Source organism: Glandiceps talaboti, chromosome 18, assembly GCF_964340395.1.
Source record: "Glandiceps talaboti chromosome 18, keGlaTala1.1, whole genome shotgun sequence".
NCBI lineage: Eukaryota > Metazoa > Hemichordata > Enteropneusta > Spengelidae > Glandiceps > Glandiceps talaboti.
The window spans coordinates 5,658,050-5,672,108 of record NC_135566.1 but is presented as its reverse complement, the minus strand read 5'-3'; the positions used below and the strand labels follow the sequence as shown (position 1 = coordinate 5,672,108).

At 37.4% G+C, this 14,059-nt stretch overlaps 1 protein-coding gene across 1 annotated transcript; it reads left to right on the top strand.

Moving 5' to 3' along the window:
- LOC144449021 (syntaxin-1A-like) lies at positions 1–8,418 on the top strand. The gene is made up of 10 exons (XM_078139421.1): positions 1–252; positions 1,083–1,187; positions 2,899–2,998; positions 3,449–3,523; positions 3,805–3,884; positions 4,229–4,337; positions 4,967–5,040; positions 5,558–5,695; positions 6,172–6,282; positions 6,885–8,418. The coding sequence occupies exons 1-10, from the start codon at positions 223–225 to the stop codon at positions 6,960–6,962; spliced, it is 900 nt and encodes a 299-aa protein (XP_077995547.1). The 5' UTR covers positions 1–222; the 3' UTR covers positions 6,963–8,418.
- Positions 8,419–14,059: the final 5,641 nt, after the last annotated feature.

Genomic DNA, 14,059 nt, shown 5'->3' with positions numbered 1-14,059 from the left:
CTCTCTATGTTTATGTTGACGTGTTAATTGTGTGGATATTCATCACTATATTTATATTTATAGTGTGGTGAAGACTGGTTCTATATTCAGGCATTCGGTGTGTCGAAGATCACAGTGACATCACGGTGAGGAGTCGAGTTTAACAACTGACACAGGCCGGCCGACTGTTTTGTGTAATTTTCCTGTTTCATTGTAACTTCCCTCAACGAGGCCATCGTCAGAATGAGGGACCGTCTAGCTGCGCTTAGAGCTGTAAGTATCTAAAATGTTGTAAAAATTGGCTGTTCCTAAGACCAGAAAACTACATCGTCAATGTGGCTTATATTATTATTTCCTACCAAAGGATTGGTCCAGGGCGGCAGATCAAGGTCACGACCTTTGCAAGGGTGACGTCATGCTAAAAGTTCCCACTTATTATGACACGTCATGGGTGTCCCATGTCTTTGTGATTTATAATGAACCCGTTTCAATATAATAAGTCATGATTCTTTTTCCTCATAAACGATAAAAATAAACAAACTTCGTAGAAAATTACAAAATAATGTTTTGTTTGACTTATGTAAACCAGTAATGTTTCCAAAGTAAATAGGAAACAATGGAATGGATACAGTTTATGCCTGGATATATTTTATTGCGGAATTGCCATCGAAGAAGTTAGACGGTCAATTTGTATTTTGTGTGTGCATGTTATTGACTTTTTTTTTTGCTTGCTTGCTTGCTTGAGAGAAATCGATATATAGAATACATAGAGTACACATTGGCAAAGAGACAAATAGGCAGACAAGCAGACAGTGCAGACAGACAGACAGACAGACAGACAGACAGACAGACAGACAGACAGACAGACAGACAGACAGACACAACAAAATAGACAGCCAGAAGAAGAGGAAGGAAATATATGATGAGGTCACGTGATGATGTAAACGATTTATTCTCGTGTCAAATTCCCCAGTTTTATAATTCCATTCCACAAAATTTGTCAATGACGATCGATGTCATTTTGACACTCAAGAATAATCTCTGACAAATGTAAGTAATGACATGCTGACGAGACTTTTAACTTTAGAAAGGATTTCTTGTAGGCACAAGACGATGAAGACGATGATGACAATCACGAGGAAGGTGCCGTCGTTATTGATATGGGTAATGGTGTCTCAGATGGATTTATGATTGAATTTTTTCAAGAGGTAATATCACACACCAACATTGCCATGTTTTTGTCAGCAATTCTAATACTTTATATTTTACGTGAAACCGTCGTTTACTTCCATTCTCGCTAGCCAGATCCGATCTTTCTCGATGTACCGCTGCCTTTATTGTCGCCGTAAAGAGGCCCGTGGTTCATTACGGTATCCGAACGAGTGTTTGCTTCTCGAATCTCGAACAGACATAACGTCGTAAAAACACTATCTATCTATCTATCTATCTATCTATCTATCTATCTATCTATCTATCTATCTATCTATCTATCTATCTATCTATCTATCTATCTATCTATCTATCTATCTATCTATCTATCTATCTATCTATCTATCTATCATTTGTATCGAGTGAACCTTCTACCAATCATTGATATTCTAACGTATACATTCTAACATCACTACCCATTATTGTTACTTGTCTCCTTCACTTTGTTTGGTTATAACTTGAAAACACAGACAGGTACGGTACACGACATAAAGCCTACTAGAACCACTGAGTGTTTCTCTTGTCTTGCCATGTTATTTTACGTGTCTAAAAATTAACAATTACGTCACTTTAATCTCGCTCAATTACTTTGTTACATGCGTGACTGATACCAACAATTACGAATGAACTTACTACATGTACAAAACAGATATTCACATATGTGCGAGCTTTAATTTATTTTTTTAAATACGGCGTTAAACAATCTTAGTTACGAATATAAAGACTGAAATCTCGCGTGACTGCGAAATCTCGCGCGAGTGCGTAACATTTTGAATCACGACTGTGAATCTAATTGTACATCAATTGGTAGATTTAATTTTGTTGATTGGTCGAGTGTGAGTCATTTTATTCGCAAATCGACACAAAAACATCACGTCAAACCAATCAATCAATCACAAATCACGACTTTACCAGACTAGCTTCTGTCATATACAAATATAATTACGAAAATATATAACGAGGATCGCGTAAACCAGATCGAGTGATTTCCCTCGCATTTACCAAAAAGATAAAAATCTTCATTTCCTTTTCTAAGTGATTGTGGAACATCAACCCTCAAATCTACAATATTTTGTTCATCTTGTATTGATAATCGTTTCAGTATCGAAGTTATATTCATGTCGATCTATAGAGGTCGCTGTTTGTAACTTAACGAGCGATTTTGAAGAAGAAGTGAAGTTTTGGCCGTTATTTGTAAGTGAGGGATGGATGTGTTTGGGTGGAGTGGGGGGGGGGGGGGGGTGAACACACTAGTGGTGTAAGCACTGTGCCAAATGTGTGCCAGTGTATTTCAAGCTGATTAGGAAGATACTATCAACTATCAGGGTGACAATATATGAATGAAATAAAGGTAAAAAGGAAATTGAGCCATATTCCATCAGATTTGATGTGTGTTTGTGTATGTCATACATACAAACACAAACACACATAAACACACACACACACACACAGCGACACACACGTGTGTGTGTCACGATGTGTATGTGTCAAAATGTACATGTCTGTGTATGAAGATTTGTACATAATTTTATATACCTACAAGTAAAATATGTTCTTTTGTCAACTTTAAAAACTTATGACGGTAGATCGAAACATAGAAATACAATCAGAACAATTGATCATAGGTGAACACAAACACATTGCTTGAGCTCTGTTTAAGGTTTTACACACTAAAGACATATTACATAATTTCGATTTTTGTAATTGCAGGTTGAGGTGATCCGCGGTGATATTAATCGGATAGAAGAATATGTAGATGAATTGAAGAAAAGACACAGCGACATTTTGTCATCGCCACAACCCAAACAAGGTAATAATTAAGCAATAATTTAATATTATAAGTTGGTCGTCAGCACTTTCGCTGAAACCAGTGGGAAAACACGGGCATTCGCTTTATGTTATTTGCGAAACCGAATGTTTCACGTAAATCACCAGGTGTCTTTTTGCTTTTTTTTTTAAATTTTAAGAAAGCTGAGATGTTCATGACACTTGAAAGCAATGTTTGGCGGATACACGTAAGGGTTTGGTAACTATAGTAACAATGACACTCGTGTGGAATCAACCTTCACCGCTCTTTGGCACAGTTACATCGGACCTTCACTCATCGTCACAAAATCACTATACCAACTATAACTCGCGTTTTCCCACGATGACCGCATTGTCATTGCTAGACCGAACGGATCCAAGTTTTCATACTCAGTCTGACAGACCAGTAGCAATGGGTAAATAATTGATCTGTCTGATTTTTTTTATTGTACAGAGGATAAAAAAGAAGTGGACAAGATAATGAAAGATGTGAAACATATTGCGGGTAATGTGAGAGGTAAATTAAAAGGTAAGTACATCCTCAAATTTGTATCACCTTGTAATTAAACTTGTAAAGAGTGATTCCACCCCTCGTCCCTTTTCAGGTGAAGATTATGTACAATTTGTCAACACTGAAATACTGTAGATAGAATAGGCCTCAAAATCATAACACCCTTAACCCCTACCCCACCCCACCCCCACCTCCATAAACAACAACACAAGTATGTCATCTCAAAGAGTTGAAGTATTCGACTGAGTTAGAATACTAATATTACAGATGGGGCTAATCATTTTCGTTGTATCCACCAGACATTGAGAAAACCATCGAGGAAGACAAATTGGACTCAAACACCAAGTCACCAGCAGGTTTGAGAATGAAAAAAACTCAGGTTTGTATAGGGGAAAATGTGTTTTAGTGATGTCAACAACCTTCAGTTACTTTGAATGATTTGGCGACGGTCTGCCAAAGTCAAATGTTGCAATGACAATGTTAGTAAGATTTCTGTCGAACCAAACGATAATTTGTAACTACTCAATCAATTTCTATTCCTTTACCTGACATGTACAAAGTACTTAACAAAAGTAGCGTTGAGACTGTTAGCATTATGCACAGATTCGAGCCAGAAGACGATTTGTTTCTACTCACCTGATTTTCATTCTATAAAGAAGAGAAAAGGCAAGGCCATTAGGCATCACGTCAGTACTAATTCGTGACTTGTGTTTTTTATTACAGCATCAAACGCTTCATCATTTATTTGTAGAAGTGATGACTCAATACAGCAATGCACAGGTTGATTATCGTGATAAGTGTAAAGGTCGTATACAGAGACAGTTGGAAATTAGTAAGTCAGCTTTAATTGTACAAATTGTAAAAATGTACAAATTGTACAAATTGAAAATACTTTACAAAGGATTTCATTTACAGTCCAATAGCGTTTGGTCGTGTTGTCTATAGACATGGCAAATTGCCAGGTGGTCGGGATGTGTGTGTGTGTGTGTGTGTGTGTGTGTGTGTGTGTGTGTGTGTTTGTGTGCATTGTGTGTACATATGTGTGTATTTTATGTGCACTGTGTATTCCAGCAACTTGATGTCACAAACCCTAAAGTGATTGCTGCTATTTCCTTTATTTGGTGGATAGCTTAAGCTAACAGTTACTGCTTACTTGTGTTCACTTGAACATTAAAAAAAACCAAAAAAAAACCCAACAAAATCAAAACAGAACAAAAGTATCTCAAAGTGGTATGGCAACTAGATCCTGAATGTGACCACAGTCAGATATGCCATGTCATACCGCCATTAGACCTGTCTGTTCAGCATACCCTTTCAATAGTGTGCATCGTAATGGTAACAATACAAAACCTAATTTTACGAGGCGCTGTTCCATCTTTTTTAACATATCTGTGTTTAGAGATATTAAAATTGAATGGGATTCGACTTTACAGCCACTAATGAAAATCATTTCACTTGCAGCGGGTCAATCAACAACTGATGAAGAAATTGAAAATATGATAGAGAGTGGTAACCCTGCAGTATTTACTTCAAGTGTAAGTTTATTTGTACTAATTATAGACAGGGAACAAAGCGTCAATGTAAACGTTAACTCGAATGGTGGTCCATGCATGCATGCATGCCACTCACCAACACTCGTTCATGTACTTAGGGTATGGATTGTATGTATTCATCGGCGATAGTTATCTGCATATCACCGATCAATCCATAAATCAATCAATCAATTTATATATCGACTATTCTCTTGGTTGATAAATTGTGGTCTTTCAATCAGTAAGGCTTTAGCCAAGAATTCGTAATCAGTCAGTCGATCAAACAGCTGGCTAATCGAACAACTAATCAACTGATCGACTTTATATTATATAATCACCCTCGCTTCTGTAATATATAGCTGACGTCTGGAAAAAGATGTAAATGCCATTGTATGAGCCTGATAGCTGTTGGTATATACAGTGCACTATATATGCTTAACCGTAATCTTTCACCATGGTAACTAGTCAAACCAAACTTTCAATAGACTTATGCCAATTGTTGTTGTTTTTTGATGGTTAGATTATTACAGAAACGCAGCAAGCTAAACAAGCCCTGGGAGAAATTGAAGATCGGTATGACGAATTGATGAAACTGGAGAAGAGCATCAAGGAACTATACGATATGTTCCTTGACATGGCAACTTTAGTTGAACAACAGGTTAGTGTGACGTAACGGTTATGTTTCAGCGGAGACAAGTCTGTCCTTGTCTTTGGTGTTATTCACAATCCAACCGACTAATACTCGACCTACTTTGATTATTTAGCATCAAGAAATTTGCTTTAGTTTTTCCAAAGATGATTTCGTGGCATAAGAAAGTAGGGAGGTGTTTAGGCATCATTTCTTCTTTGCTATTAAAGTGTTAGGCCACTAATTATGTTAAGGCTTATGATAAAAACAAAAGAGGGAAATTTATCTTTACCCCACCGTAGATGGACAATGTATAGTATGTCAGCGTACTGCTTCATACACAGTGAAAAAATGTGCTGTGAAAACGAAATAAAATTTACAGAACGCGTGGTCTTTTAACTGGTCGTTTGAGCTATGTAACATCAGGACGTGACAACACCCAACAATTTAGGAATTTTCAAAATGATTATCTGGACATGGTTTTTTAACGATTATTTTCTGTACAGGGTGAAATGGTGAATAATATCGAACGTAACGTCACGGATGCTGTTGAATATGTAGCAGAGGCACAGGAAGCTACAAAGAAAGCCGTTAAATATCAGAGCAAAGCTAGGCGGGTAAGTCAACAAATTTATCAAATTTCCTATCTCTCCGGTTCTCTGTGTAGGGATGATGTCTATGCGAAACTCCATACGGAGATCAAGATAGGGAAAGTTATGAATGGGGTTAAACATGAGGCAACTTGAGAAAAACTTGTTATCAGAGACGTCTCCCTACTGTGAGTGTAATTACATCAACCATTGGTAGCTTGTTGTGATGACAGTTTTAGTTTGTGTTTGCTTTGCGAGTTGATTTGTCATTGTTGTATTTCACTTTCTGCACTAAATTACAAAAGCTAAGTAAAGCTGTTATCGACAGACACATGAGTCATCGACTTAACTATATGCATGTGACAACATATCCCATCGCAGTGCATGTCACACAGTAGTTATTGTGTTGCACCACCAGAGGGCGCTGGTTATACGTCCCTGGCACTACGCATACGGAGGCTTTCAATGATGCATATACTTGTAATACAAAACTTTCTCCTCGCGAATCAGAGTTGTCGAAAACAGCTGGCAGATGGAGTGTGTTTGTTCATGCCGTAAAGAGGTCTACTGCTTTTACAACACTGGCCAAATCTTTATGATTAACTACTTTTCTTTCTTTTCGTTTACAGAAGAAAATAATGATTATCATCATTGTCACGATTGTTGTGGCGGTCCTGATTCTTCTACTTGTTCTGCTTTTGTCATAATGAATATTAGAACTCTAATTGAAGACTTGTCTTTTTAACTCAGAATTAGTTTCCTTATATTGCTGAATATAGTCAGATTCAGAAAACCTTCAATCTAACACTCTTCTTCTGCCATCTTTGGCCTATAGACGGATATGACCACAAGGCAATTTTTTTTTAAATGATGTCCAAAGATGAACGATCGAATCGGAGTCTAATAAAGTGGGTTCGTCAGTGTTGAGAGTAGCGAGTTGTGTAGCCTGGTGATAACTCGAAATTCAACTGGCATCTGAAACTGGCGAACACGGAAAATAAAATGTAAAAGTGAAGCTTACAGAAATTTCACTCCTATCAATTTTTATTCATACTCTTAATTACTTTTACAATCAGCGATAGTTTGCACAATTTAAACGGAAGTGACGTCCACACTGAAATGGAGGCTCTATTGCCTGTAGAGGCGCGCCTTTGATCTGGCTTTGATTTCCCAATACAGCGTAGAGTACACGATACTGTTAGCTCTTATCATTGTACGAAGAGTCTCATTCGATTTGAACAATAATTTTCCTTTTAATTTAGTAATGATTTTACCATGTAAATTTTGCCAAGATATTGATATTGGGCATTCTTTTACAATATTTTTTATGAAATTGTCAGCACACATAACAATGTTGACATGTCAAGCGTGTAACGTCATACGCTTGTTTCATCGAGGGAAGGTAACATGGGTAACAGTAACCACAGTTTGTTTCCTTAAATGTCGAGTCTGGGGTAAAAGGTCTGTACATGTGTTGGGGAGAACTACAAAATCGAAGGAAAATGACAAATTTTAAATAATGCGACCAGTCAAAATATATTTTGTAGCACACCACATCGATTTCCTGCACCGTATACGTGTCTAAAAATCATTTATACAAATATTTGCACAGTTCTGTATATAGGGGTACAACTGTGATGATTTGTTCCAGAAATAATACAGGAATATGCAAAACCTTGCAAATTTGGTCGTCATTCCGAGTGCTTTTCTGGCACAAAGGTAGTAAGTTTGTCTCCAAAAAATTGAAAACATCTTGGGATTTCCGACTCGACTAGCATCCATTCCCTCTGAAGAAAAAAGGAGCCATATATGTATACTCTTCTACTGTGAAAAACAATACATGCACGCAGTATATATGACACCGCCAGTCAATATTTTTTGTTTGTTAAATGTCCGGACAAGCATTATCACGAAATTTTTTGACTGCTGGTGTGATTTTGCGTTTTCCTTGTCTGTGGTTGAACACTGAGCTTACATAAACAATGGTTAATGCCACGTGACCGCGTATTGACAAATCACGACGTTGGAAATGGATGAGGGATGTTGCAGTGATAAGTTTCCAAGTTCGTCCATTTATCATCTACCCATTCAAAGTTTACATTTAATATTACTGAGAAAAATGTCTTTACATCGTATTTACATCTGCAAAATATTATATAAGTTTAAAAAAGTATTGTCAAAATCGAAATATTTGTGCAAGTCTGAGCAAATAAACATTGATTACATATATAATTGTGTTTCTCTTTCTCTCTCTCTGTGTTCACGTATTTTGAAACCAAAACCATCATCCTAGCAGCAGTGCGCCACCAACGACTTGTTTTCCAGTTGACTAGTATTTGACTTTCAAGACTTTAGTTCAAGTTCCGTGTAACGAATACTAATCATTTCCTAAACATGTACAAAGACTATGGTGATTTTATATAATTATAATATTTAATCATATGTTAATAAAAATGTACAAATGTAGACAAAACTTTTGCAGATTATTTTATGATTTGACTGATGGCCGCCACCAAGTACTTTCTTCACCATTTGATTCTTTAACATGTCAACAAATAAAATATCATTTTTCACTGTTTCGTCCTCATTTATAACATTCAAATATTTAGGCCATGCTGTTATCGTATATCATTGTAAACACATAAAATTGTGGTGATGATCGAAACAGTAGGCTTGTTAATAATTTGAAATTGTGAGAAATAATTACAAAAAGGTTACCACTTTAGTGACTCATCACCAAATCCCGCCAAAACACCCCAACAAAATATTCCGCCCCGTTGTCTGTATTTTTCCAGGCAAATCTTAAAACTTGAGACTGGATTAACATAGAAAAGCCATAACAACAGTTAATTGTATATTTTAAAGCGATATTTTTTACTTTAAAATTACCGCAGTCCATTTGTTATCGTTAATTATACGAGGTACTCGTGTCAGGGTTAATCACCCTAGTCTAGATACAACAATGTTTGAGTACAATTTATGAGTGCTCAGTTTTACTAAAGAGGCTGATTATGACGTCATACACTGTAAATCACGTATATGCGCAGGACAAGACTTTAGGAAGCATTCAGTTATTACAGGGGCGTGGGGAATTAGGGGTCACTTTTTACAAATCGGGTCTCGGGGCCTGCGGGGGGTAGTACTTTAGAAAATGGAATATTAATATAAGGGAAGGGTCATGTTTTAGAGGAAGGAAATTGAGAAAGGGTAACCTTTTAGAAATGGAATCGGGGAGGGTCACATTTTATGCAACAGACCGATCTTGAATCCCACCCCCACCCCGCCACCGCCTTGTAATTACCGAAGGCTCCCATATGAATAAATCAGTCATTGGGACCTTTCGACAATTAAAGTTATTACCATGATGGTATTACGTTACATGTAAAAAAAAAGAAAGAAAAAAGTCTGTCTGCTGCAGACAAAATTTTGAAAACACGAAAATATGTAAAGGCTAAAATGTCCTCACAGCCTAAGACAAAATAACACAACCCAATAATGTCCAAACATTCATTGAACACTTTATTAAAATCACACAATTGTCTCGTAGCAAAAAATATCCAAGTTTACAGTAAATTAGGGCTACGAACTTTATAATATTTCAAGTTGCCATGTGTACATGTGGTATTTGCGTACTGAATTCATTGAAGTTGAGTATTTATTTATGTATCCCATTTGAAATATACAATGTAATAGGAGCGACAAGCAGGGTAAGTGAACGTTTGCCTACACGCAAGGAATTTGAAAAATCTAGAAATAATAATCTCTTGTTAAAAAAAAATCATTGAAAAGTAAATAAAAAAAGTCGCTTACATTAAAATGGACTGATAAGCATTATGTACGTACGTTAGTATTTTCCCAATATTGCATAATTAGGGAAGAATTGATCATTTATTTCCTTTGGTAATTAAATTAATCAGTTACAAGACTTATGGTGCAAAACACGGTCGCCAACATATACATTTCCTTGTTTATAATTTTGATGACGGTTTGCTCTTCATTTTTTCAAAATTGGGGTTAAATAAAGGAATGCCGTTCCCTATAGGAACTTTCCATAAGTTCATCTTTCCTGCTACCCGGTCATTCCATAGCTATGTGGGAAGTATGTCACGCCCGCTTATTGGGATACAGTCGTATCTAGATGTTCATATGGCCTTATAAGTTCTAGTATATTACGTAAAGGCTGACTTGTGTTATGAGAACGGAAGACGTGACTTCAGCTGCCGATATCCCTCGTATATTCGTATCGACAAGTACGACCGCCAGGAGATGTTAATCGCGCCAAAAATAAGTTAAAGTTTAATAGCATTTATCTGTTCGTGCGATGGTACGCTACAACGAGCTGATTAGAGTGCCCCTGAGACGAAATATCAACTGTGGGACTGTCAATAAATGATATTCAGTTACTCAAGCCACACGATCTTGCGGAGCGGGCAGACTTCGACTCACCGATAAAAAAACATGGAAAATCCAGCCTTGGAGGACGAGTCTATTACTAGCCAACCGGACCAAAGCAAGAAAAACGTGGAAGGCCATGCCGTTGCCGAAAAGGGAGCCTCTCATGTATACACAGAAGGGCAAGAAATAGACACAGACATGGCACCGGGCGTGCATGCTCCCCAAACTGTTGTTGTCGTAACAGATGGACATGGTCGTCACAAACCGGGAGTTTACGTCATATCTGGAGACGAAGAGTACGTGGAGAAAAGGTGAAAATGCATCTCAAGCTTTTACATTAGTACGTAAGGTGCATGTCACGAAAGATGTAGGGCGGTCATGTATCACTGCTGTAGATGAAGGTCGGTGTGGGTCACGTTAGCTTCCTTTACTCGTGGCCATTTGAAGCTGTTGTTTTATGGTCGTGTACATGTCGGCCAATCGTATTATGAACCACGCGTGACCGAATCACATACGTGGCATTTAGTTTCTCAATATGTGGTATGTCTATATATAACATCGTATCGCGGTAAAATACATGTATAGTCTCAATCGTTCTCATTCACACTATGGGTTATATCATCATATAAAACTTTTACAAGACTTCGTTCACTTGGGAGTTCAAAGTTTGACATTGTACGTCCACTCGCCACACGTACAGTATAGTACTGTACAGCAGAGTATAGTCTAGAGGCTATCCGTGGCTTCAAATCTCAAGACATCTCTTCACCCCACTGAGAAGAGATTCGAACGACACGACACGACACGACACGACACTACACTACACTACACTACACTACACTACACTACACTACACTACACTACACTACACTACACTACACTACACTACACTACACTACACTATACAACACCACACCACACCACACCACACCACACCACACCACACCACACCACACCACACCACACCACACCACACCACAATACACTGCAGCACTGGGTTGTGTTGTGTTGTGAAGTACAGTACAGGACAGGACAGTGCAGTACTGTACAGTACAATGTAGTGCAGTGCAGTACAGTACAGTGCAGTGCAGTGAAGTGAGTACAGTACAGTAGAGTACAGTACAGTAGAGTACAGTAGAGTACAGTACAGTACAGTACAGTACAGTACAGTACAGTACAGTACAGTACAGTACTGTCTTGTATCTTGTGTTTTATATGATCCCATGCTGGGAAATTTCTTCCCAGGACGGTCACCATGTTCCACATGTAAGAGTACATCATTATATTTTCTTTTATGTAGGAATGACTGAACACATTTCACAGAGTTGACGAGTTTATTCATTGGTAGCGATGAAATGTATGCTGTTACAGTAAAAAACGAAATTTGTTACTTATCGAAAGTGGGGAAGGTTTCTGATATTGTGACTTTTAATATCTAAGAAGCCTGACATATCTATTACTTTACTGGTCGACACAGGAATTGTAACGTCATGCTAAATATTCGACATCAATCTAATTCTATAGATCCATTAATCCAACAATTTACACGCCAGTTTCCAGGACGACTTACAGTTCAGAGTAGACTGTCGACAGTCGTTCGTGCCTTTTTGCTTCGTTTTATCTAAAACTAAAGTCGTTGCTCCGATCCGGAGCAATACTATACGGTATACCGCGTACTGATCAGCGAGTGCTTCGGCACTCACAGTTCGTGCCCTCGGCAATCGCAGTTCCTATCAGTACGCATTAGTATTCAGTGCTACGGAGCAAGGCGACGACTTTGATTTAGATGAAACGTAGCAAAAAAGGCACGAACGACTGTCGGCAGTCTAAGTTCAGAGATGCTGTACAGGTAGAAGGCTCTAGATTTTTAATTCTTTGTGAAGGCATTAGCTGTAGGTTTTTGCCGTAATTTCAAAGATATAAAGTTAATTTATTACAGGACGTAAGAAAGCACGTCCGCCACATGACACTAATTTGTATCTGTACCTACGCGAACAAGTACCAACTAAAATTTGCACGTAAATCAATCAAGGCCAAAGACCGAATATTCTACTATATGATAAATTGCTACCATTGTTTGAATCTTGATTATCATAATAAGTTAACTTTTATAGATACCCTTTAGTCTGTACATTGACTTACAAACCATCGCTGTTTACATTTATACAATGGAATCAACTATTATCTTGACATATGATCTGTTTACCCAATAAACATATTGTTAGTTGTGAGTTATTTGAAAGATGACTGATGTAACCACTCTGCCTAATATTACACAGTGCACTTATGAGATTTACTGTGTACATTATTGGTATATTGCACAGCAGGGTCACATCAAGGTATCGTCATACCTCTTAGTTTAACCTTTAACCTGTGACGTATGCAAAAAAACAGGTGACAAATTGAAGATAGTTGCATTGATAGTTGTTTTTGAACCGTCGGTCATGTATTTTTAACCCTTTGCTATATGCATGAAGCTGCGTTCGCAGCGGTGTACTATTAATACTAATATATGTATGACATTTTCATAAGAAATACATCTTACATTATTATGGTATTTATGTTTCGCAAGTTTACGGAGAAACTTTCCTGAATTCAGTGACGTAGTATCCACTTTATAACGTTCAGAGAGAACAAAAAGAATAATTCGTTATGTGTACGCTGTGATTACAATTTGCCAACATTTACTCTTCTACAACTGCCGATATCAGACCGTGGACGAACGGAACTTACTACAAACAGGGAAAGCAAACAAATGAATTTGATTAATAACAATTGGTACAGCATACTGGAACAGCAGAGATTTACATTAGATTTCATGGTTTGATAAGAACAGTGTATGGCTGCCAGGGGAACTTCTAATTTGTTTGTGAACATGAACTAATATGTAGAGTGGCCATAAAACTGTTCTTATCAAATGATTGAATGTAAATACAAGTGTTTATAGCCTTTATACCAAGGGTCACGGCCTCACGGCTGTAAGTTACATAATATTATATAAAGGCAAGCACACTTATCATTATTTACACTATAATAAAACAATTGCTGAATTTCAACCAAATATTATATTTACACACTTGATAACGTTAATGTTGTGTCTATCATCTCAGTTTTCGCATTGTTTTCAGAACTGTAATTGCAAGTTGCAACTGCTGGTTGTATCCCAATTTCCCCTCCTACGTAGGATCAATAAAATACATTAATTTCTCACAGTAGTAAGTCTAGTTCCTGTACGATATCGTTACTATTTACACCTCCTTTCACAGTGGAGGTGTAAATCGTAATCATTATCGTAATCTGCTAGTCAAAGTCGTTACTCTAGAAGTCCTGAGATGCATGAGATGCAATTTAAATTCACCCACAGCCACCCACACAGCCATTAACATCATGTCTTTGTTAATCAATCACA

Excerpts from the sequence above, each read along its gene's own strand:
- LOC144449021 (XM_078139421.1), top strand. The coding sequence starts at position 223 with ATGAGGGACCGTCTAGCTGCGCTTAGAGCT. Across the intron at positions 253-1,082 it reads GTCTAGCTGCGCTTAGAGCT|GCACAAGACGATGAAGACGA; the intron begins GTAAGTATCTAA and ends GATTTCTTGTAG. Across the intron at positions 6,283-6,884 it reads ATCAGAGCAAAGCTAGGCGG|AAGAAAATAATGATTATCAT; the intron begins GTAAGTCAACAA and ends TTTCGTTTACAG.